This window comes from Pseudochaenichthys georgianus, chromosome 15 (assembly GCF_902827115.2).
Source record: "Pseudochaenichthys georgianus chromosome 15, fPseGeo1.2, whole genome shotgun sequence".
Lineage (NCBI taxonomy): Eukaryota > Metazoa > Chordata > Actinopteri > Perciformes > Channichthyidae > Pseudochaenichthys > Pseudochaenichthys georgianus.
In genome coordinates this window covers 27347544-27374334 of record NC_047517.1, presented here as the reverse complement: position 1 = coordinate 27374334, position 26791 = coordinate 27347544, and the positions used below count along the sequence as shown (strand labels likewise).

The 26791-nt window shown below is 39.7% G+C and overlaps 1 protein-coding gene across 1 annotated transcript in view; it reads right to left on the bottom strand.

The window, feature by feature from the left end:
• LOC117459991 (protocadherin-15-like) overlaps nt 1-26791 on the bottom strand; it is a 286712-nt gene that overhangs the window by 26827 nt on the left and 233094 nt on the right. The window contains exons 24-28 of the mRNA XM_034101188.1: nt 24090-24230; nt 22962-23074; nt 7180-7289; nt 5462-5602; nt 2366-2493 (exon numbers count right to left, since the gene is read on the bottom strand). Coding sequence (XP_033957079.1) covers nt 2366-2493; nt 5462-5602; nt 7180-7289; nt 22962-23074; nt 24090-24230 — 633 coding nt within the window. The remainder of the gene's footprint in view (nt 1-2365; nt 2494-5461; nt 5603-7179; nt 7290-22961; nt 23075-24089; nt 24231-26791) is intronic.

Genomic DNA, 26791 nt, shown 5'->3' with positions numbered 1-26791 from the left:
TTGAATGTAATTGTAATGTGATTTATTGAGTTCGAAGTTAAAATAATGCCTGGGCTAATCTCTTTGATATTCTTTGTTTCTGCATTAATGTGTTTGGATTATTTTATTACCTTTATAGGTATCTTGTCAAATGTGTTTCTCTTGACATTTAATAATTGGTCTTGGGTATATCTGCTAACCCTAGGTTTAATATTGTCAAATGCAGTAAAATATTTACTTTACCAAGTTATTGAGGAATGTTTCTGTGTGCTACAAGAGCCTTTTTTTAAGGATTATACCATAAACTGTAAATATACACTTAATTAACAGAAACAAGTAACCAATGTACTGTATGCCTATTACTTTAGTTTTTTTTGAAGAACGGGGGAGATGAGTGACCACTGCCGGCCGTTTCCTTGGATGATTTGGGAGGATTTTCACATCTTCCGTGACATTTTGTTTCTCAACCTGCCTGCTAGATATTATACCCCATTTAAAAAAAACAAACACATTGAAGTCCATAATACTTAAAAAAGCCCCCAGATTTCCAGTGAGGCCCCAGTTTAATACTTTTTTTCAGGTAACACTTCATATTAAGATACACAAAATAACCATCAACTAGTTTTTAATTAACATGCATATTAGCAGTATATTGGCTCTTTATTAATCATTATAAAACACTTATTAATGCCTTATTCTACATGACCATATTCTACAAGAAATAAGCCATTAGTTGAGTTTTTCCTCAATAACCCTCTAATTAGTGCTTACAGTAATTGTTGCAAGTAAGGCAGTTGTTGTACATGAGTTTTGGTCTTAATATGCTCTGCTCAATATGGGCCTAGTAAGGCAGTAGTACCACAAGAATAGTAATTCTCCCATAATAACACTTAACAAATATGATCTATTCTTATGTAACAAGACATGCAACTATAAGTGTTAATTGCGTCTAAATAACTCAAAATTAGGTATTTATATCTTGGAACATGTTCCCTATTTTAAGGTGAAGTCTTGTTCATAACCAATAAGCTAGTAGTTTGACTAATTAGGTATTTCTATCTAAGAATATGTTCCCTATTTTAAAGTGAAGTCTTGTTCATAACCAATACGGTGTAGCCTACTGTTCTGTGTTGTACTGTCTCAGTGTGAACATAGATTAAACAGCCAGCCAAACTCTTTTGAGAGCCAGGGAATGGGCAGCCATGCTCCTTTATTGACTTATTTGCAGTCCACTGACATTCAAATGCATGTTAATTAACAACTAGTTGATGGTTAATTTGTGTACCTCAATATAAAGTGTTACCTTTTTTCTTATATATAAAGTTACCTCCAAAATATTGGAAAAAGTTGTGTTGTGTGCATACACACAGGCAAATTACACAGAGTTTACCTTAACACATCAACCACATGAGGAATAAACACAGCCTTGAATCCAAATACAGAACAAGTCTCCACACAGATTTGTGTTTCTATTGTTGCTGAAGAAGCAGTTGGAAATCAGGTTCAAGCCAAGGTCAATGTTAGCTGTCGTACAAAACAGCCATCAACAAAATCATAATTATTTGAATTGAAAGCATCGCGTCTCTGATGCTGCTTAGCCTTGGTAAGGCTGAAACAAGTAGTGTTCTGGGGAACGAAGACAAATGATTAAATACCGCCAGCTGATGTATGTGTTGTGCAAAGTCAAACTGAATGCAGTTTTACTGACATTGAAGGCAGAGATTTGGTTTAATTAAAGCAGGCAGTGAAGTAATGCTGTCTTAAAATCCTAGTTATAATGGTTAATGATACATGCTTTGGTGGCTTGAGCGTGGGAGAATTTTAATATCCACCTGACACAATAGAGATGAGGGGGACACAAATAGGATTTTGAAAGTCAAGAGGACAACCCCTAAATCACTCACATGGCTGTATTTAAATACTGTCATTACAAAATCCGAAACCATGTTTGTAAGCTGTTGTGCTGACATTCAACGTCAACATTGAAGACACTGGTTTTGAAGGACTCTGTATACAGAGACACAAGTTCAAGCACACACTAACACTCTCCCACACAGACATAACATAGACATGCAGTACCGAGTAGTAAACAGTATGAAGTGAAACCACCTTGTGCTGATAATCAGACAGGATTTCCAGCCATGCTTCTGTGAACACACGGGGATTACATCGCTCAACTCACTCTGATCCCACCTGCTCTTGGAGAAGGCATACAGTGGGGAGAGCGAAATTGAAGAAGAGATGGGGCCAGCGATATTGGGAGAAGATGAAACCGTGCAGCAAGGAGCAGATCGGATGAATTCTCCCAGCATTTGCTGCAGGATAAATATTGTAGGGGTGGAAGCACAGACCAACACAAATGAAAAGAGGAGATGATGTTTCTTACCACTATCTTGAGCACAGAGCTGAAGATCTTGGTGTCCTCCGTCACGCCGCCAATGTAGAGGATCCTGGAGAAAACAGGAGGGTGGTCGTTCTCATCCTGCACCTCAATGAACACCTTGGCTGTGTTGGCTGCACAAATCAAATAGCAACAGAATGCATTCAAACCATGTTGGAGTAAATAAATAATAAATACATATAATTCATTTGCAAATGTTAAGACGCGACTCCAGTCTGTGTACTTCAATGTACCTATTCAAGCATTTGGTACCTTTACAAAATAACATTTTGGACCAGACGAGTACAGCAAGCGTATATCGGCAAGGTCACTAACTGTTGAATAAAGACATTTCTGAAGTCATCCAAACTGGCGCTAATCAAAAGTTGCATAACTGAGCCTAAAAATGGTCATTTCAATACAATATTTCCATGGTCATCAGCTGGTCCACAACTTCAAAGGACAGCTTTAAAAAATGCAGAGATATTTAGAATGTCTCATCACTGGAAAAAACGTAATGTATTTTTCAACAAAGATGTCATTGGCTAGCCGTCACCAATTTAACAATAATACATTTAATATCTGACGAGACCCGGTTTGAATATTTCTGACATTTAGTTAATACATTTTTACTTGAAGGAATCAGATTCACCCAGCTTTTGAAATCTGACTGAAAATAGTTTGTGTGGGAAGATTCACTGCAAATAGAACACTTGGTTTTAATTTGACTAAATTAAGTACATTTAGGAAAATATGTCTTTATTTAGCAGCAATTTTAACCTGCAAATCTGTTGCAAGGACTGTTTACAATTGATCAGTTGAAGAGAGAAACATCTTTCCTTACTCCTTACTCAACCAATTAAAATGAAACATGCAAAAACTATTTTGGAGAAGATGAAAACTTGGGAGTCAACAATGATGAGGTTTATTTCGATAGATTTAAGGACAACTTTTGAATCGAGAAAATAAGTCTAAAGTGTGTTAACTTCTCCCTCCCTGACCTTGATAAGAAACAAACAACTGAGCCATTTTGTCTTCTGTTTACCAAACAATTATTGAGAACCCTCACACTCCAAGTCAAATATGGCTCAGTAAAATAATAAAAGATGATGACATTTTGCCATCCAATCCATTATTTTTAAGTGAGGTATACATAGCAACTTTTATTGGAGAATTTGAGGACATTATTTCCCCCATTACTTGGTACATGAGGATTCCATCAATCCTGCTAAAATGCTCTGAAAGTTTAACAGGCAAGCAATTTGCACAGGTGCAGTGGAGAAACAGAGACCTTGTGAGAAAACAATGTGGAAAGAGTCAATCAATTTGGTATTGTAACAATACATTTGCTGGTTAACTGGCCTTTTTGTGAGACTTTAAAAGAAAACCACACATATGCTGTGCCACCTAATTTGTCACAGTTACATCTAGGCAATCAGAGCAGCATAAATATGTACGGCAGAAAAACCTTTCAACACTGCAGTTTAGGTAAAAAATATGCAGTGTCAAGGTCCAGGACCATTTTTCGTCTGGTGACATACAAAAATGTAAAGCCATGTCGCATTGGAGCTAAGGATGTACCAGGGGAATTGGACAAACAAAAACACAGCACATCAAATTACTGGCACAAAAGCTGGAGTGCTTGGCACACAGAAAGGACTCCAGGGGATGGAAATCTTTGTAAAAAGCGGCTATATTCCATCCTCAGAGAATCAGGATATAAAAACATAAATGCAGCACACCGCTCCTGTCTCACACTCACTAACACATAACGATGCATGAAAGAAACCGGTCCATTAGGAGGAGGGATTGCTGCTAAGGCAGACTAATATTGAGGTTGCTCAATAGTTCATTCTCATCAACATCATGTTAACAGTCTCACTCAGGATTACTACATATGAAAGTCAGTTCATAAAGTATATGCATAAAAAGGTTCAAAATGGGCTTAAAGAAGTCAACATAAAAACATTTGTTTCGATTCAGACAAGTGCTTCGTGGACGATCAGAAAGCATCTCAGACCTCCTTTCTGACCGTGCTACGTCTATATTCCTGTTTGTCTGAAATAACTTTCTGAAATGTTCAAACAATCATGCCCACTTGAAGAAGCAATCGGCCAGGTATGAGGAAAAGTATGTTTGAAGATGTCCCATTACTTTGTGTTTGTACAGAAGAGTTCAACATCCCGAATGCCTTTGAGGGGAGAGATGATGGGCAAGTATCCCCGTTTCATTAGCCTATACTACAAAGACAAGCAACAGCTGCATTAACTGACAATTTGCTTTGATTTATGTTTTGGGGCAGTTCTGGTTAAATGAAAACAAATGGGCTATTTCTGATCATTAGACCGATACAACAGATTTGGACAGTGTTGTTAAGGATTTATGATATTCTCCTTTGAAGATACGGACAAATCGTGTTTCATGGTTATTATAATAATCACCATGACTGACAGATGCACACAGAGCGGGTACAAGAATATAACCACATTTTAAGAAAAAGCATTGAGCAATTCCATAAATGAATATAAACACAATGTACAAAACTGCTCGCATCATAGCCTGCATGTATGAAAACAAACAAAGTAACCAAATAAACCTAAGTAAAGTAAGTCAATTTAAAATCTGCTCTGTGTTCAACGGAGTGTAAAAATAAACAACCAATTATACATAAGGATCAGTACAGTGAGAAAGGCCACACTAGAATAAAGTATAAAACTATATATGTACACACTGACACATTTTTTCCTGGTTTTCAAATATGCAGCCTAACAATGTAGGTAGCACAAATACATTTAAAGTTTATTAAAAGGTATATTTTTATACTGTACGGTTCATATTCAACTGGGCAGAATGTAAAAATCTCTACATATGTACAAACTAATGATGTAAAGTAAACCTATATAATTGCGTTACACATGAACATACATTTGAGGGAGGAAAATAAATTGGATATCATTTCCATGACTGCATTAAACTGTACTGTTACAGTGAGGGATTATTATGATTAAATATAAATGCAACACCTGGAACAGATTCATCCCTGAATTTCTACAGCACAGCTCAACCTCCACATTCACCCATTTATTGAACACTGTTTCTTACTTTTAGAAGGCACACGCAGGTTGGACATGACAACCAACATGGAGTCAGCCTGGACCCGAAGCACATAGCTCGTCACATTTTCATAATCCAGAGGTTTAGCTGTTGAGATGACGCCTGTCCTGTTGTTAACCTGAAAATGACCTAGAAACAGACAAAGTCAGAGCACAAAAGACTGAATGGATAAACAGAATGGTTAATTACAATGTTACACTTTAGCACAAGGTTTTCTGTTCAGCGTGATGGCAGCACTTAATCAATGTTGTGTAAATGCTGGAATTACAACTGAATGCATTAATACTCCTCCACAGGCTCTCTTCTTCTCTTGGATGATTGGTTCATAAGTGAACAGCTCAATAAAGCCTTTTTTGTACATATTATATAACAAAAGCTGCAACGATGTGAAGTTGAATTATCCAGAAGCTGAAACAATTGTATATCTTCACACAAAAAAACTAACAATAACAGCAGCCCTGAAGAAAAAACAGTTATGTGACAGTAACTGTTGTTGGACATACACAAACTGCATTATATTCTTATATAAAGTAATTATTTTTCTTCTGTAAATGTTTCTCTTTCTGAGAACACTTTTGGAAATATTTCATATTATGTTAATATTCATTCTGTATTTACTACTCATTTTATTGTCTACTTTCTCTATCAGCCTGTCTCATATTGTTTGTATTAGTAAAGCATCTTGTAACATTATAAACAAGGAATAAATAAAAATACTAAATACTTATACTAAAAAAGAAAGCTTTATATTGTAATATAGGCTGCTTACATGCTCTTCTTTTAAAACAACTTTTTAGATGGAGAACTGACAAAGGAAATATCACATAAATACAATAGATGTGTTTCACTGGCATGGACAGACACTAACTCCTCTGTGGCAATCTGAAAAGGCCAAGCTTCAAAGTGCTTTTGCTTTTTCTGAGAATATTACTGCGGGGGGCCTGTATGTGGATTTATAGCACTCTTATTAAGTCTTGAGCCTGGAATTTTCAGGAGCATCTTAGGAAAAATGACACTAACTCGTGTTTCCACATGACACAGACCACTACAGCAGCACTTGAGATGCATGCTGGGAAAAGGTTACTGACTGACAGCGTGCTACTACCCTGTGCTTTCTCCAGCTACGTCTCCTACTTTTGTCTTAAACACCTGAGCTAACCTCACACCTGTCTGGTGTTTTCTCTCTTTCCCAGGGTGTAATTAAGATGTTCAGACTCTCAGTGAGAAAAGCAGTCTTCTTCTGTGGCTTTGACGTTCATACTGCAATGTTCAAAATAATATGGGAGCTTTGCCAGGAATATTTTAAATCTGCATCTTCTGATGTGAGTGAAAGCACATATTATTTGACAGTTGCCTTTACTGTGATGGTTTGTCGACATCTGCAGCCGTCATACATTCTGCTTCGTGTCTGGTCCCCTTTTCAAGCTTCAGATTCACATTTAATGTATTTACATTAGCTCTAATGATTGTACTTTTTTAGCAGTGGATATATTGAAACTGAATCGAGATTGGTAAGCACAAACATATGTGTGCTCAATGTAGAATAACAAATAAAGAATTAGGAACCAAATACATTTTTAATTGAAGCATTTCCATAATTTGAGTGAGTGTGTTTAAATGAAGTGGTAGGAGACAAAGTATCATAATGCAAAACAATGCATGCAAATGTTTAATTGACTGTATGGAATATTATCTGGAGTGCATACCTAGTTCATTTCCTGCAACAATGGAGTAGAAGATGGTTTGATTGATAGCAGCAGCGAAAATAGTCCCCACCCGTGTGCCTAATGGTGCCAGCTCACTAACCAAAGGGAACCTGGAAAGAAGAAGAACAGAAATCATAAGACAACAGATATAAAGAATTGAGGAATCTATTCAGTTCCATATTCCAATATCACAGGTACAGTATAAACACAGTTAGGATAAAGACAAGGGTCCTCATAGAAGCCAACGTATATGTACATCGGTATACGTACAAATCTGATCAAGTCAGGCTTGATTTCAATCCCTTTCAAAACTTTGTTTTCCTCCAAATAGTTCACTGTTCGGAAGAGTCACTTTTAAAAAACAACTATACTAACAAGGAATAATAACATTTTCATTTTAGTGTTAACAACAGGCCTCTTCCAATGATCTTGGTGGGGTTTGATCCCTATTGTCTTTCTTACAAAAGTCTTTTACCGTTTTTACTTTTATTTCACTCCATTCTCCAGATAACGATAAAGCACGTTATTTGTTCTTTTCGGGTTAATAAATAAGTAAACCATTTTTGCTCTAGGGGAGCATAATGTAGTTTTGGAAAGATACGACTCATGAATAACTGCTTGGACCAATGCCAGATCTCCCTACATATTAAATAATAGCAACACAGAATGCTTGAGAAGCAGAGATGAGGTTTCTCTGTAGGGAGGCCGGTTTCATTTTAAGTGATAAAGCGCGGGGATCAGAGGTTCAAGGAGACCTCTGTATCAAGATGCTGATCCTTCTATTGATTGGAACCGACCAGTTTACGTTGTCCCTGACCCTCCGAGCTCGAAGCACTTTTCCGTCCTGACTCCGGTCGCCGTGGATTCAACGTGCTGAATCGTCAGCGTGAGAAAACCTTCAAAGACAGCCACTGTGATCTGCTTTTAATCCAAAGGGAACCAGTCCACGAGAAGGAAGACAAAGGTGAGGAAAACAAACAAACGCAGTCTCTTTTCATTTCTTAGTACCCAACATATGTGGTATGGCATGTTTGGGCTGGGCTGTGTCTCAAACCCTGAACAGGACAGGTTCCTAAAGATAGAATTAAAAAAATGATGAATAAAACATAATAATGCAGATCAATGTGTAAATCCGGGACTGTTTTTCTTTAATTAATTAATTAATTATTTAGAATGCAAGACCATTTTAACTCAAATTCTAACTCAATTTTGTTAACAGATCGCTAAGAATCATATCCATATAAAAGGTTAGATAATAAATGCAGCACAAATTGTTGTTGTGAACGGATTCAACTGTATTTCGTCCTGATACGTAAGACTTTATATCAGCTAATGACTATGCCTGACTACGAGTGGGTAATCATATCCAGCAGATATGATTGTCACCACTCTCCGCAGGATTAACTGCCGCCATAAATAGCAGGGATTCCTGTGTTGTCGGTGTGTAGGCAAGGGCTGATTTAATCTGATAATGTCATCTCACTGTGACAGACCTCATGTGATTCTGTGACTGCCTTCTCACTTATGCCCCTTTCACACCAGCGCCTTTTCAGCTCCGGCTCGGAGCTAGAGCCTGAAAAGCGCCGGGTTTTCCTGTTCACACCGCAGCGGCACCGGCTCTTAGCTCCGGAATCCTCTTCATTTCCAGCTCCAAAAATTGTCGGTCCAGAGGCAAGAGCTTTGGAGCTAAGAGGTGACGTCGCTTACGTCTCTCTTACGTCGAGGTGTGCAGGAAACTAAACCCACCTCCCCTGAACATGGGTCGACTGTCATGCCTGCCTACAAGCAGTAGTGCCTATAAACACACTTTATAAAGTCAGGCAACACTAACCAGGCTTCGTGTGATTCTGTTTATTTGTGCCTTACTTTGACCATCCGTTCACTGCTATCGATCATTGTGGAGAGAGGCAGACGTGTTGTTTTGTATTATTGCAGCTATCGGATGCAAGTAGTCAGTTTAGCTTCGGTTGCTATGCTAACATCACCCGTTTTATACCAGAGAAACTTTCATAACAGCGTTGTGATACCAAACAGTGTCAATTCAGACTGACACACATTCACTTAGGCTAAGGGGAACTGGGGATATGCATCAGCTGCTTGTGTGAGTCGGACAGTGAATACTTTAGAGCGGCCGCTGCAGTGTGAGCTAACAGGGAGCTAACGGGAGAATAAACTCCTGTGGAAGAGCAGCACGGCAGCGGTCGGTAAATGCTGCAGAAACACATTAATAAACAATGAACCACGGCACTCTGGAGCAAAGTATAAGGTTGGAGAAGTCGTTATTCAATTTATTCTGGCTTCGTGTGATTAAAAGCAACACGATCATCGACCCGACGCAGTTTGTTGTTGTTGTGAGCGGTGAGCGATCAGCGATGTAAACGGTGACGTCATGACGCAGCAGGGGCAGCTCTGGGGCGCCAGTGGGCGGTGTGCACAGAGCGGGAGCTGAAAAGGGAAACCGGAGCTGAACCAGAAAAGCTCCCGCTCGGAGCTAGAAACTGAAAAGCGCTGGTGTGAAAGCCGCATTATTCTCTCATCTTTGCATATTAGGTGTGTGTGTCCATGTGCTGGTGCATGGCTTCTTTTGCAGTTTTCATTTAAAGTTTGACTACCAGCAGCAGTGAGAAACATGTGACAACGTTGTGGGAGTAATACTTACACTATAATCTGTGGCAGTCAGATTGTGTTATACAGTGAATGTCAGTGTTACAAGATATTTTTGGGAAAAAAACGCTATCTTGGCAGATTGAGTTATATACATGGACTGGAGGCGATTAAAAGCCTTCAGTCCATGTTTATACTGTAACACTTAATTTAATGCATTCTCTTCTCTATAGTCTTTGTTGACCCCAGAGTTTCAACACATTTTACCGCATGAATAATATAATTGTCAGAAAATACGGTCAGCCAATGTTTCTTTCAGGGTGGATTGTTATTTTATAGACTCAGAGCAACTCCCACGTATATGTTTGCAGTTTTCGAAGGTTTCAAAAAGAAGATTGAACCGATTTTTCAGGTAGAGATGAACAGCGGAAGAACTTCATTCACACAGAAAAAGAGAAAGGCAGATGTTGGCAAAATAAATGACAATATCTTCGCTGTTCACTGGAGTAAAACAATACTCTATGTAACCTGGTAGACAGTTTGCAATTGTGATAGTCACTATAGATTATGTGTTTATCGCACTAAAGTCTCAGAGGCAAACAAAAGCCCAAACAGTCATTCTCATACAACATTCAAATACAAAAAGATCCCTCTAGTCATCCTGGGGGCAACAACAAATGCCACTGAAGACAAACAATTCCCAAGGATGTCTTGGATTGAGAGATATTCTGTAAAAATCAAGCCATTCTCCTGGGCGGATGTGTTTTCAGATAATATGATGTTATATTGTGCTGCAGTGAACCAGACTCAATGTGCTCACAAAACCTTTCCCCAAGAAATACAGTGCTGTTATTGTGAATAATGTGTTGTTTGGATAATACTAAATGACTTCTGGTCAATTTCTCCCCTAGGTGTACTGTTGGCCTGTCACTGAATAATTGCTGTCTCTGTGGTATCTAGAAGCGATACGCCACACCATGCCCTACAACGATGGGAACCAATTCATTAATGTGACCTTCATATACGTAGATTACCCATTTGGCTCAGGAACAGGCTGACGAAAACACAGAGGGAAGCACTTGAACAATGTGAGCACAGCGAGGTCCCGCACGGCTCGATATGCGACTCTAAATTAGTCACATAAATGTGGCATCCATTGGAACAAAGGGTGACACAATGGCTGTCACTAAATGCATGTGCCTTCACTTTTAATACACTTTGCAGCCACTTAATGTGTGTTCTGTAGATGAACAGCCCAGAGGTGGGCCTGTCATTGGCCAGATGAGACGCACTTACAACGCTCTTGCCTTGGTTGACATTAATAAAAGTGTATGAAATGTTTTTTTGAGCACAGATTCAACTGGTGCTTGACTATTTAATTACTTGCTGTAAATGCCACTGCTCGACAAGATTTTGGATTTTCCATATAACTTTACTTGGCTGCTGCAATGTTGTGTGACGACCCCTGCCTCACTATCTCTGGTGGTGTGTGTGGCCCTTTAATGACTCTTCCGCTGTTTGTGCTCACGGGGATGGAGGACACCTGGCGGCTGGAGCTAGCCGGATAAAGGACCGGGACGGATCTCGCTCTCGCTGGCAGGAGGACGTAACGTGAAGAGCAGCCACGACCACCAGCTGACCTCTTGTTTCGCCTGTTTGTGTCCTTCAGCAACAGGGAATAAACTCTCTTTTTCTATTCACGCCCTCGTTTTATGTCGCGCGTTTGTTGTGGCTGAGAGCCATGACAGTTGACACATGCAATTCAAATACCAAGTCAGATGATGGGTACAAGGAGATATAATTTAATCAGGATTTTTTTTGCATATGAAGCTGTTGTGCAATAAATAATCTCTGCAAACCTTCTTACTATTGCCTACTGTACCGAATGAAGGGTACTCACCAGGATATTCACCATTTATTGCAAAGGCAACGGACTGTAGTGTCAGTTCATATGGGTCAAGAAGGGTGCTCAGCTCTTACCTTTTCCAGCAGTTTTTGCAGAGGAAACCATAATTTGGATCTCAATGTGTTGTCTAAGTAACACTGACGCAAAGCACCAACCACCAGCTCAGTTTTATTGGTTAAAAGACCCCAAGGCAAAAATGCCCAGAAATAAATCTACCTTTTTATGCATCGCCATGTTTTTAATGAAACAACCCCTTTAAAATCCTTGCAGACTACTTGTAAAATGTAAAAAAAATCCATTCAGTCTTAAATCAATGCAGGAAAAGGCATTGAGCCTTATGCAAGAAGATTTTGTATTGCAATCCTCACTTCTTTTTATTTATTTCTGTTAGATTTTGTCACACCCGTATTCCCAGCTCAATTCACCAAACTCTCTTAACTGCACACACTTGAATTGCTCTCTTCAATCTGATTAACACCACCTGTTTATGAGGATGTTTGTATTCATGAGATTTGAACATTAGCATACTCAACGCCTCCAAAATGCCATAAAGGGTGAATGGAGAGGAACAAGTCACCTCTTCGCAAAAAAAGTTTCCCAAGAGTAAAAAGAAAAACATCTGACCTTTAGCAGTTGAAACATAGCACTTGTAGTGAATAGATTGAGATTAAGTTTAATACGATATTAAAAAAAACGATTATTATTTTGTTATACATTTATTAAGATTGATTGAAATAACAATTTTACCTATGAATCCCTAACATTAAAGTGTTATCAATGTATTGTCCTCCTTGTGGATAGACTGTCTATCCATGAAACAATTGGACCACTCGTCAATTTAGTTTTTACCCAAAAGAAAATGTCAAGTCAACAAAATAGTTAGAATTTGAAAATGTTGGGAAAATACTGAATGTACTCTTACAATATCAGAGTAGCACATGATAACAAAGGCCCTACGTAGCTGTGTACGTAACAGGATTTATGATTACAAGAGCGTCAGGACACACTGTTTTAGGCATATGATGGCTATGTGACAACGATAAACATGATGATTCAGCCTCTAGGGAGATAGGCATATAACTGTCATGTTTATTGCTTACGCGGGCCTTAGCTAATCTGAACTAAGCATAGAATACTGCTTTGAACCGGTATACATGTATCTTGTGACTGAATAACACCCTCTCTTATAAAGCATCTGAAGGACACTGTTCTGGGTACTAGCTGTCCCATATGCTCTGTATGTGATGACTACTTCCATTCTTGCAAGGATAATAAATACATGTATCCTGATATTGAAGCTCAAGCCGGTGACGAGTGATATTTTTCTAACAGAAAATTAGACTACATTTCTGGAAGTGCCCTTTACAAAGAAATCTGTTTTAACTACAAGTTCTTGAATGGGACCCAATGACCTTATGCAGACATTCTGGGTATTTTTCACTCTTATTTCAAATCCCTTTCTTGAATTGTTCAGCTTAAGTGGTTGGAATTTTTGTAAATCTCTGGTCTGGAGCAGTGCTGTGCTAATCTATTCATAGATTGGCCAGTCGTATTGTTCTTTGAGTGTGAGTGGGGTTTGAAAGGCTGTGTGAAATAGCAGCAGGTTGCATGGGGTGATTGCCAGGAAGTGGCAGAGCTGACATGTTATCACTTCCCTACAAAGTGTCTCTGCCCGAGGGTTGTAAGCTGCTGAGAAATGCCATGGGGGTGTGAAGATTAGTATTAAGGTGTACTATCACATGTACTCAGAAAAGATGAAACAAAGGTTACATACAGTAGATGCTCATAGATAGATAGAGAGATACAATGGCAGACTGAAGGGAATTTGATAGAAATGTGTACTGTGAGCACATTTAAAATCGACACAATCTTAACAGAGTCTTGCGCAAAAACACTATAACATTACCCAATCATTAAAATGGGGAGGGGGTTGCTAATATAGTGTGACCTGAAGATAAAGGAGAAGGTAAATACGTATTCTAGCGTCGAAGCAGTAGGCAAATTAAAAGAGTCAATTATGCATAATGCAATGCCATACTACTGAGCTAGGCCAAAGCCACTTTTCATTCCTTTCATATTGAGATGAGGAAATATCCCATCCAGAGAGAGAGAGATAGAGAGAGAGAATTAACAAGAAGGGGTAGATGCCGACGTGTCTACAGGCAGCAGCAGAGAGTCCTGGTGTCAACATGAGAGAGGGTGAATGACACGCCACTGAGAAGCGCGGGCGGCACACAGGTGTCAGCGAGCACTCTGCCCCAGGGCCAATGGCAGAGTGATGCTTACGAGACAAGGCAGAGGCGTATAAACCTTGTCGCGCGCTACAGGGGCCTCTGTTACCATGTCTTCTCTCTTTACACCTCGCCTTCCCTCTTATTTCATGCATTGCATCACCAGAATGAACAAGCGGCAATCAACACGCCGGGAGATACAAGCAGTGACCTCGCTGTGTGCAAGTTTCTGCTAAAGTTAATGCGATTCTAGTGGATCTGTAGTTGCCGTTCAGAAAAAAAGGTCTTGAATAACAACAAGGAAAACATGAGTCTACTGTAGTCACTAGCAAACATCATATCAGTGTGCGGATGCCAGTGAATATGCATTGCAAATTTGTGGCAGGACAATTCTGACTGATGGCAGTATTACGCAGCAGTTGACGTGTTCAGCAGTTATGAATCAGCATAATTCGATGACCGTTGAGCTAGATACGTGCTTGTAAGTTTATTAGTAAGCTTTTATGCCATCTTGGTGTTAGCTTGTTTGTTCCTGCCTTGAAGCAAATTGTGAAAGTGACAAACAGACTTGAAATAAATTACATTTCAGCTTCACCTGGTACATAAGCAGAGAAACAAGGAAAACCATTGCTGTGAATCCGGAGCTGATGTTATCCATTACATCCACAGTTCTAAGTGATTTTGACAACCAAGGCAAGGTCAGCTCAGTCACACAGCATGATTTTCACAGGAAATAGCTTTTTAACGTGAATGTTATTATGGCTTTTCAAAATTGATTAAACTGGATTCAAAATGACTGGCTGATATTGCATTTATTCCCAGCATCACAGATCCAGATCTTGAAAAACTGAAATCTGCTCTTTGAGAAAACTACAAATAATGCTTTTATACCGTACGTATAAGTCCTGTACTTATCTGCTAAATGTCATTCGAAGCTCAATGTATTTTCCTTCTTAGTTTACTGAAATCTACAGCCCTACTGAGATAGAGTGCAGCACCTCTCAATTAATGCAATATATCATTTTATAGTTTGAGCTGCAGTGTGTTATTTACTGAACTTTAAAGATTATAGGTTGTGTTTGAAAAGACCAAAGCAAAATGAGGACAAACAAGGATAAAAAAGAGCTAACCAGATCTGAAACCACTCATTATATTTAAAAGGTTTCGGAAACTTGAGTAGGGTGTAAAAGCTAGGGTAAACAAAGCTATTTCATTTGTAAAGTGTTGTAGGTAAAAATAAAATATCTCTGTTGGAAAAGGTTTTCCTTCATTCTAGCTTAATCTATGGAAAGCTATTTATGTGGCGCTTGTGTAGTTGTTTTGAGCACGTAAGCTACTTTATCAGAATGCAGAGCAAGTGTTGTATGTGTGAATCGATTTTAACAAAAATAAGGTTTGATTAAACCTGTCCACAAGGAAGTCTGTAGATTGTACAAAAAAAACATTATTACCACTGTTTTTCAGTTTTATTGTGGTGAAGGCCAGTTGTTCAGAATGATGGACACAGGGACAAACATTTTTTAAATGGGCCCCTCATGCAAGGCTCCATATACTAACTTTCTTTTTTTTAACACTCCCAAAGTCAGTGTAAACCATCAAATTGTCATCTATAGCGGTTATTTCAATACAATCAAGATAAGAAATAAATAATTGTATTTATATTTCTGCATTGGTAACTACATACTACGGTGTCATGTGCTGTTTACACGACAACGCAAACGGTTGTATCCGCTACTTTTCTCTTTCGTATAGCCCGTTTGTTCACACAAGGCCGTAACGGAAACGCGGAAACGGACCCCGCAAACGATAACGGGTCCCAAGGTGGATATATGTACTACAGCGTCTCCAGCGCTTTCGAGCGGTCTCGTGCGGAAGTACAGCGCCACTTACAGGCCCGGCATATGTACTACATTACATTACATGTTACTTGTTAGACGCTTTTATCCAAAGCGACTTACTCAATACTGTGGGCAATCCCCACGGGAGCAATTTGGGGTGAAGTGTCTTGCCCAGGGACACAACGACATGCTGACTGCAGTGGGGTTTGAACCTTGATCCGAACACCAACGCTCTACCCACTGTGCCACACGCCTACTACAACGTCTTTTTTGATATCGTATTTGGTTCGTTTGCGTTTCGTATGCATTCGCGTTTGCGTGTAAATGGGGTCTCAGTAGTCCACATGATGTTTTGTAAGATGCTTGGATAGGTATACAGTATACATTTCATTATTGTTGAGGCTCAGAGAAAAGGCTATGGCCCAGCTGTAAAGAACCATGGGGGATTTTTCAACGCAACTTGCATTAAATGCTTTTAGAAATATGGAATTTCTGTTATGCATTAAGCGTAAATGTGCCCTTCTAGCTTCCCAGCATTGCACAGCTTATGCTAAATACGAAAGCCCTGCAGCTTTCAAACACAACACTATCGCTACTTCAATTCAAAACTATTATTGCAGGTTTTATCCCTACCAATCAAGGCTTCCCCAAATTCCTTAAATTATGTACAAATGAAAAATTCATCACCTCCTCCAGCATTTGCTTTTTCAGTTATAAACCAAACTCAATACTAGCAGATATTAGCAAATAATGTTTTTAAGGCTGCTGACTCACACTTGCTAAGAGGATTTTGCTAAAAGTATTCTGGTGCTTACACACATATTCGAATTCCAAAACATTGGACATTAAGTAATGCATTAAGTACTTAATAGTAGTGTTCTATAAAAAAAGAAAATAATGTGTACGCCTCCTTGTATGACAATGTTCCTCCTGGGCTATTCCTCTGATCACTTATCTTGCCACACCAGACCCAGCATTTCCTTTGTATTCACAGTGAGCCATTTTTCTAAGCTCCACAATAAAGACAGACACTTTAATCAAAAATATCTTCTGGAGGGCAAGATGGAAGACATTAGCAAAGCTGGAGAAGCAACATTTGCTGTGCAGCCAGACAGTGGTAGCACTCTGTGCCAGCGTAGCCATGTCTGCCCACAGGACATCCCTTCACATAATGTCCACTGGGTCATTTAGCAGACAAGAGGAGACCTGGCCAGCAAAATGTTTGGATGCTGGTGGATGAGTGTGTCCAAACTGGCCCAGCTATTGAGGCTTGCAATGTGATATCACACGGAGCCATGTAGGTACTGATGCCATCCTGCATGCTTTACTGTTAAATTGCCGTTCCTGCACAAATGATCTGTTCCATCACACAACACCTGACCCACAGAAAGACATTTCTGCCTCTCTAACAAGGTGAATACTGCAGGAAATATCAGTAGCAGAAATTGTGTGCTGGGCTGGATACCACAAATTACTGGAAACCTTTGAAAAGGTTTCCAATAAGGGCCTCACATCTTTCTTATGCCATGTTCTCATAGTATTGGAGGGAAGACAGAGATTGAACAGATCTCCATTTGAATAACTTGTGAAAGATCAGTCACTGAGGTGGTTGAATGATTACAGAGAAGTCTTGTGAGGATTAAAGACATGCATGTGAATGCTATTTAAAATGGTGAAACCCGTAATTATGATGACCCTGATATGACATGAATGTGGCATTGGGTGCAGAAGTTGAGTTATGCTTTCATTGTACCTTTACTTGGTCATTAGGGATGTTCTTCATAGCAGTAATTTACAAGTACAAAGGGGCTCAAGTCATTAGAAGAACTCTTTCAGCAAGCCGCTTGGTCTGGTTCACTTTGTGCTTGATTGCTATCCGGTGTCTTTAAATAATTGGATTCTCCCCAGCACCTGATGATTTAAAGACTCACCTGATGGCAATCAACCACAAAGTGAATATGATGAAACAGCATGCTTAACACAAAGTTCATTATTAAATAGAATAATGTGTATGTGTAAAATAGCGTCTTTCTGAGTCTCCTGGTGTGCACTAGAACTTGGATTTATTTTGGTTGACAGCATTAACAGTTCATTTTATTGTTTAACCCAACTTTAGTATGTTCCTTTGTCTCCCCTTTTAGTGTTCAGTGTCTTCCTGGACAGGTCAATATTTCCCTTTGTTGAATTTCTATTGATCTTGAGACAAAATGTTGCTCACTCATCACACCATTTTTGATGAAAATGTCCAAGGCTCCAACTCACGGTCATGGTGTTGGCTGACAATCACCAAATCACCTGACATATTTGTCTGCATCTAAATCTACTGTTTATAGTTACTGGTGATTTTTAGGAAAGTTAGCCTTTAATTAATAATAGGTCATACTGCTTTTCTTCCCTGGCATTCAGCACCGACCTTTGGCTGATATGTGGGATTTGTGCAATGAATGTGACTTGGCGCCTGTAAGACAGCCAAGTGATGCCTGCCTGCTTAGTGGAGACAAGTGAAAGGTCAGTGCACTCCTGGTGCTTAGAGGTTCAAGACTCAAGTCAACAGATTCAAACCTGCGGCTGAAAATCAATCATGCCCTTCAGAAGAGTGAAAGTGCTCCACACCTTCTAGCTGTGATTCCGAGGAGGGGGGATAACATGAGAGATGGATGGATAAACAGAAAGAAATAGAGAGGACTGAAGTTGTTTTTTGTAATGTATGTTTTCAGTGAGGCATGACGACAGCGTGTGGGAAAGCACACTATAGGGTTTACAGCTAACCCTTTAAATGCCTTGCAATGAGCACGGATGAGTAGGCTGTGAGCACCTCTATCCCTTGTGTACATCTCTGGCAAGACAACAGTTGAAGGAAAGCTGCCAAGAAAAGAGCTGTATGCTATGAAAGCACATCATCTTAATTACTCAAGAATTACAGCCTTGTCTGAATTGGAAATGAGGTATAGATGGATTTGTTTTCTCTATAAATAATAAATGCTATTTCTCTGTAGATGTCTTGAAGAACAGATGGAGGGCACACAGTAGAGTTCATGTCTTCAATATAATTCCTATAAAATGAGCAGACATGTTTTTTCTGTCATTTATTGCTTTTTCGATGAGTGGCTAATGGTCGTGGAGTCAATTTTGGCTTGTCTTTCAAGCTACAAGTTACGTCTACTTCAGGTACTGTGGAGCCATTTGCGAGTGCAACTGCTGAGAACATTAAATCAATGGTTACACTGTGGTCAGGCATCCACAGAAAATGTACACAGGCAGTCTCCATGGACTGTAAACATCAAGAAACTGCAGGAAAGAGACATATAAAACCCCACACTTTGAGCTATTACCACAGACATGCACATTCATGGCCAGAGTAAGAATGTGTAAAGGAGAAATTGGAAAGCTACAGCTCAAGGCTGAGACAAATTATTTCTCTATCTATATAAATGGCACCTTTAAGATTATTATTAGTTTTTTTAAATGTGCATGTCGATGTTTGCGTGGCGGAGCAAACAAAATGCCTTCACAGTGATTTCAGCGTACTGTCACTAATTGTGTCATTAGTGCGGTGGCAAGTATAAGTAGTGACAAGCTGTTTGTTTATTGTAATAATACTCAATGTTGTTGACACCGTCGACTATGCTACAGTAACAGTATAACTTGGTGCTCTTTTCATTCAAGGTTGCCAGACTGCATATTAATGTGACAGGTATGGCACAACATCTGCTGTCTGCGATTACAGTGAACTAAATAATGGCTTGACATTTAATTCCCAAATGATATCCTCATCACTTTGAATACCAACTTTTGAAAAATGATATAGCGGTAACATACAAACAACTTCCTCTTTAATCAACTATACTTAATCATGCTATTGAAAAGCACAGATGTACCAAACATATGTATATATAGTGATATACTTCTAGTGGCATGTGTTTAAATGACAATTAGACTCAACACAAATAACTGTATAGGCCAAAGAGGTTAATGAGTAATATGTAACAAATTACCACTTAATAACACCCAACACTCAACTTATAATGTAGTCAGGGATTTATAGAGAGATGCACACATCTACAGGCACACAGAATAAAGCACACAGAAAGCTGCAGTGAGGAGAGAAGCAAAGGGAAGACAAAGTGAAAACTGACAGAGAGAGAGATATAAGCCGAGGGAAAAAACACAGGGGATGTTGGGGCTTTTGGATGGGGGGGGGCTGAAGGAGAAGGAGAGCAAAATGACATACTCAGGAGCAGTGAGGCAAAAGTCTCATGTGATTTAGAGTAGATTTAGAAGGGGAAGTGCTGCGGGGGAGATAAGCAGCACGGACAATTGCTCAGACCACAGGTTTGGAACACTTGGGCCAGAGAAGTAGCCTCAGTACAGGAGGCGAATTCAGAGTGGGACCATGTCAGATAGCAGCTTACCCCTCCTTGTCTCTAGCCACACACACAGTGGAAATACATATTCATTCCCTTCCCAAGTGCCCAGTGCTAAAGACTTCCCCAAAGGATTGAGTCCGTGAGTTCAATGTAAATGAGCATTCACAGTGGTTTAATGATAGGGCTCTCAAAAGGTCTCTCCCCCACCAACACATCTACAATGTAATATCTTTGTTCAAGCACATGAGCCATACTTCATTCACTATTCTATTTGAAATAAAAAAAGCATTTTAATGATTACAAAATTAGTTTAAACTGCACAAGGGATGTTATGGTTAGTAGTTGGAATTACAGTCATTGCAATCATCATCACTTCATTCTCACATGACGACAATCCTGCTGTAAAACAATTAACCGGTAGATCCACTCCTAATGTCTGCCTTGATAGACTGTGGGTGACTATCTACTACGTTTGAGAGAAATATAAAAGTAACAGGGTAAAAGAAAAAAGCTTTGACAACCATTAAAACACACACTTGCAGTATAGATGAATTGATCAAGATGACACTATCAAAGCCCTGACAGTTACCAGAAAATACCTTTAGTAAGGTGTATTTTGGAAGCTGAAGTTTGGGCAGGAAATGCTTCTGGATTGCAATAGAACTGAAGGTAAAAAGTAAAAAAGATGTATAACTTAAAAACACACTTTTAAGTCACAGTCATAGTCTTGGGTCTAGATCCAAGCAAAAACAAATGCAAGAAATATTTAAATCCAAGTTTCTTTTCACTATAAATTGTAGGAGAACATTTTATTTGAGCGAGAATATTATTATTCTTATAAAATAATCTCAAAGTAACCCCTGCATGGAGCCGTGCATACTGCTGGCTTAACAAGCTGTTATATCACAGATCCAGGAGACACAGAGCACCACTGCCATTCCAGTGGGCTAGCTACTGTCAAATCGACAGATACAAGTTCAATATTCACTCTTATTTTTGGTCCTAAACTAAAAAGCCTAATGCGTGTAAAGCTGCAGAGTAGGTTGGCGATTCTCTGTAGGCTCAGCAATACAAGCAACTATTTGCTAACAACTATTTATCCTGATGCAGGTTTAAAACAAATTGCAGGTTCTGAACAAACAAATGTGTCTTTAGAAAGAAACAGCATAAGGTGTTTTGCTCAAACCTTTAAAAAGCCATGGGCAACTACTGCTACAGTAGCATCTAGGGTATGAACCATTTACTTTAGCCAACAATGACTAGGAGCCGCTCATCTCCCTCTGACAGATGGAAGGGCCCCTCTATAAAGCAGGAGTAGAAATCATTAAGTCAGGCAAAGCCCTGCAGAGTTGTTTTAATTGTGGGCTCTGAAGCTGAAGACATAGCTCACCTGATTGCTGCCATAACTAACTGCCTTTACAGAGACAGATGAGATCTTCTGTGGACGTTTAGAGAGTGATTTGTGTTCAGGAGGATCCTCAGGGAGAAGACGATAGGGAGAGATAGAGAGGCGAGGAATGGAGAGCAGATTGGACGCTCTCCGTTGGAGAGAGCCTCGTCCAGCAGGAGAGGCTCGAGCACCTGGCTAATGCTTTCACAGCTCATAATTTACAGCAGGCCTGCCACTGTGTATGGTTAGCACTCTCAATATGACGCCTACAGAGGTTGGTACCTATGGTCCTGACCTTCTGTGTGTGTGTCAGACACAGCACTCATTCAAAGTGTAATCAATGGCCTTTCAAAGGGCTATGCTGCTGCGCCTGTGTATCAATCACGGAATAAAGCTGAGCAACGGGAGAACGTGAGCGCACACACAAAGTGCTGGATTACAAAAGATGTATGCAGTGCACCCAAACTCATCTGTTTAAGAAATACACAAGTACCAACACATATGCACAGTCAAGCGGGCACTCATTGTCAAAAGCAAGTGAGATGCACAGGGTTAAAGTTAGGGCGGGATTTACATTCCTGTGTTATGCATTAAGGCATATCAAATTATGTTAAAGGAGAAAGTCTGCCAACTCTTAAGTAAATCAGTTAGTAAATCAATCCACTTAAAACAAGCATTTCTCTAACTCCCGGAGACTGCATTGTGTCATACAACTTTGCTATCAAGCCATAAAAAGCTTCAGGGTCAGTCTAGAATCTCCTCAAAGTGCAGAAGAGCCAAATGGACAGCAACTGTTAATGCTAGTACTCACAAGCTTTTTCATTATTTCATCATATCATGAGGAGGAGCTACAGCTGGAATGTTAATAATAATAATAATAAGTTTGTTTTTAATTAGAGACAACTTCTTGGACGCCTCCTGAGTCACAGTACAAACAAAGCCCTGGCCCCGTATCGCATGTGTAGCAGTAAGTCATGTAAGAGCACTTTAGATTATGTTCCCTCATACTGCATCTCTCTCAGCCAGTTTAACAGTCTAAACACTTCATCTTGTCAAAAGTGACTCTTAATAAACTCTGAGGGAAGCTCGGCTCAACCCTCAGAGAGAAACAAATGCGGTTTACAGCGGTGATGATCTGCAGCGTCTAACCCGAAGCGCTAATGAAAATGATAAATGTATGAAGAATAGTGACTTCACAGCCATTCCCCGCAGTTCAAGGGAGAATATGATTTACCTAGAGATGAAATATTTATGAATTTCTGAAGCTGAATGGAAGATGTGACCACAGATGTAAATGTGTGAGAAGGTGTTTTTGAGATACTTAGTCTACTCCCTCCAGCCTTTATCACTGTCCCTCCCTGTCTGGCGCTTCAGCCTAAGCTGCTCTTTGATGTGTGAATGTTCAGGCAGAGGCAGCTGCATCAACAGTTTGTCCAGCAGACGTACCTGTACTCTTCCTGGGTGAAGATCGGGATGAGGGAAGGCTGAAGAACAGTGATCTCCACCATGGTGCTGTTAGTCTTCACCGGCTCTCCATCATCAAAGGCTATCACAAACAACTGCAGAGGGCAGGAGAGCAGACATAAGCAAATGCAAGCAAAACATTATTATTATTTTCCACCACACTACTTCTCACTACACAAGTAATTCCCTTTCTGAGGTTGCCAGGCATTTTTCATAGACATGTTCTGCATCCTAATAAAGAAAGACTGGTAAAATAGGATCTGAAGCAGCCTGCAAAGCTCCCAGAGAGCAAGTATGAATGTATTGATCTGCATTCATAGACTGTGGAGACTTGAGCCTCGGGGGAGGCAGGGGGGAGAGGGTCGGCAGGAAGGGGAGATAGGCAGGAGGACGATAAACACTGACACATTTGTAAAGAAACTAAGAAATAAAACAAGAAAGGTAACAAGACAACATGGGAAGGTAAGCGGCACATTTGGACCGTATATCCCCATGTAACCTGCTCCCAACTAGACATGTTCCTTTCTTCTTGAATCAGCAAAAAAACATGTGGAGGGACTTTGATCGATCGATAGGAAAACTCAATATTACTGGTTACACAAGAAAGGCAATATCACTGGGACAGTAATTTATACCCTAAAACTGTTGTTTTATAATAAAAAAACAGCTAGTTGTCACTGCAGCTTATAGCCCAGTAAAACCCATAGACTGTATATATAAAGATAGTACAACATGCAAGGCAGAGAGCTGAATATGAGAAGCAGCCAGGGTCTATGCTGTTTAAAAGAACACTGATTATTGTATTCCTGACATACAGTGGAATGATATCTTAAAGATATTTTTTGATCAAATAATACATTATACAAGTCAGAGCCACCATCATGATGTTTTAATTGTTCTCTCAACATCATTGAACATAATGACATACATCATTCAAGGAATCCTTGAGAAAAGTTGAATGAATTAATAAAAGAAGATAAATTACTGCCGAACCTGACAGTATAACCATTAATGACAAACAGTGGACTAGGTGTCGTGACTAATTAACAGTATAATAGTAATATCTTGGAGTTAATCATCACTATTCACACCATCATTACTGCCACTGACCTTAAAGGTGACACTGGGCTCCTCATTGAGGTTGACCTTAGTGATGATTCTTCCAGTTTCCTCTTCCACATCAAAGATGCTCCCGCTGTACGGTGACATGTCCAGGTCCACTCTGTAGCGGACAAAACTTGCCGGAGTGCCCTGGAGGAAGGAGAAAGAAGACCATGAACCACAGAAAACCAAACATCCAGACACCACCTTTCACTTTTCACAAAAACAATCCAACGGTGAAAATGAGAGGGTATGTCAGAGTTATCCAGTTCTGCAAATTTGGCAAGGGTGAAGCGATATTGCTTAGACATACAACTTCATTGTTGTTACATTTTGTGTCCTCATCATGCAACAGAGCTGAAGTAGTTTCATGAGAAAAAGTTGCTCTTCACTCTGTGTAACCTGAACCCTAATCTCTCACTTCCCTCTCTCCTCATCAGACAGTCTAATGTAAACCATTCATTGATTCAGACCTTTTCACTTTCATTTGGAATAAAACACTTCTCCATTAAACCCACCCTTTTAGTCTCCAGAGTAACACACTTGTACATTAATTAGCGAGAGTCTGGATTTGAATATGACCCTTTGATTAACATCTATCATGGTCCCTGATTACTAATCATCTCTATATCTCATTTTATCCCAGTTTTCTCCCTTTGGACCCAAATCCAGTCTGCTTCTTAATAAGCTTTAAGCTCTGCTGCCTTTGCCTGCACTGTTTTCCCTCCCAAGGGACGGGGTAAAAACCTGGAGCTAGAGAGAGAGGTGCATCCTGTAGTGGCAGTGGATCCCTGGGGAGGCTTACTCACACTAATGCGTCTCTAAGAGGTTGAAAAACGATCCAAGTGAATTCACTAAAGGGATTCTTAGAAAAGGTCCTCATCTCTAAAAAGCACTTCAACTTGTTTTCTAACATGACATGGAAAAGATGGCAGGACAGAAACATTCATGAAAAGAAATCTTCCACAAAAGAATCTCATACAAGGAAGACCTTCACAATGATGGCAGCACATAACGTTATAAATATGTTTGCTCAGTGCTAACCATATTATGAACATTTTCGTACACTTATTTTTAGTATTGCAAGTTTGCCTTTTGAAACCCATCTCTAAATTAGCTTAAAAAGGTCAGTAACAAATAAAAACAAACCATGAAATAATCCGTATTAAGACAATAACTTCCCTAACTAATAACACAATACCTTTCAAATTGTGTTTCTCATATTAACCTGTGCATACTGTACAAACGTTTTCTTCCAGGATCAGGAAGGAGTAAAGTGCTGAGATACACTTTGTAACATCTGATGTTGCCCTCCTCTCCAGACCTTTCCGACTCACAGATTATTCATCTTTTATGTGACAGAGTAATTGTCCCGGGTGTGTCATTAACATTGCAGATATGTGACGAAGAATATAGACATACAGAACTTGCATCAAATAAATCTTGCTTATTGCAACAATAATGCTTTTTTATTCATGAATTGCTTTTCTTATATTTTTTTTAAACACAAATACAATTCTCTTTCGTATAAAACAGCCAGTTCATGAATTAAAGAACAGAGCGACGCTTCAGAGACACACATTGCAAAAGCAAGGCGTGAGCTGAGAGAGTGAAGCAGCAGAGCCAAAATAAGATGGACTTTTATTAATCCCTCGTGGGGAAATTGTTTCTCTGCATTTGACCCATCCTAGTGTTAGGAGCAGTGTGCTGCCATTTCGAACGGCGCCCGGGGAACAGTGTGGGGAACGGTGCCTTGCTCAGGGACACCTCGGTAGCACTTGGTCTTGCCGGGACTTAAACTGGTGACCTTCCAGTTGCCAAGCCAAGTCCCTATCGACTTCGCCCCCAATGTTCAAACAACTTCGTTTTTATTAGGGTTGTTTGAAAACGCCTGATTTATTTGATTTGCAAGTTACTGAGAGACCAGTGAAGAAATAGGGGGAATCTCATATTCACACAGTGCTGTGATAAACGATGCCACAGAAAACATGCACATGTGTGGAATATCTGTGACCCCATATGCTCAAGCAATCTGCGCTTTCATGCAACCTCACAACCACTTGACCTCAATGCCATGTTTCAGCCTCCTTGAGCGGAAAACTGTAGGCGCCAGAAGCTGAGGAAGTTTTCTGGACTAAGCAGCTAAAAATAAACGTTTTAGTAACAAATACCAGTATAAAAGCTTCTTCCTGGATCATTTGTCTCCATGGTGATCTCCCTTCTTATTCAAGGTGATATTAACATTGAGGTTAGTATCGCTACTCCCAAGATGTGGGTGGGTAGATATTATGCCCTATTTTTTACATTTAGGAACAAATAGAAGAGGTAATGTACACCATTATATCAGGCAGATTATGCATTTTCCGTGTTTCCCCCCTCTAGCTTTCTTTCTTTGAGCGTGCAGGTTTTTAGGAGCCAGTGTAATATATTGTGTATGTGTGTGTGTGTGTGTGTGTGTGTGTGTGTGTGTACAACGTTGTGTGTATATTTAACAAGCATTAGACTAAGCCCTTTTCAACCAGAGGAATTTATGACAGGTGTCCTGTCAATAAAATGCTTTGAGCTCCCAAATCCAGGTCAATAAGAGACTGGGTTAGTCCGATCCTGTTAGCAAATCTAATCCCTCTGTCTGTCAAACCACTTCCCAGAGTCACTCCCATGTCTCTCTGGCTACCGCTATGCTCATGGTAACACAATGATTTATTACATAT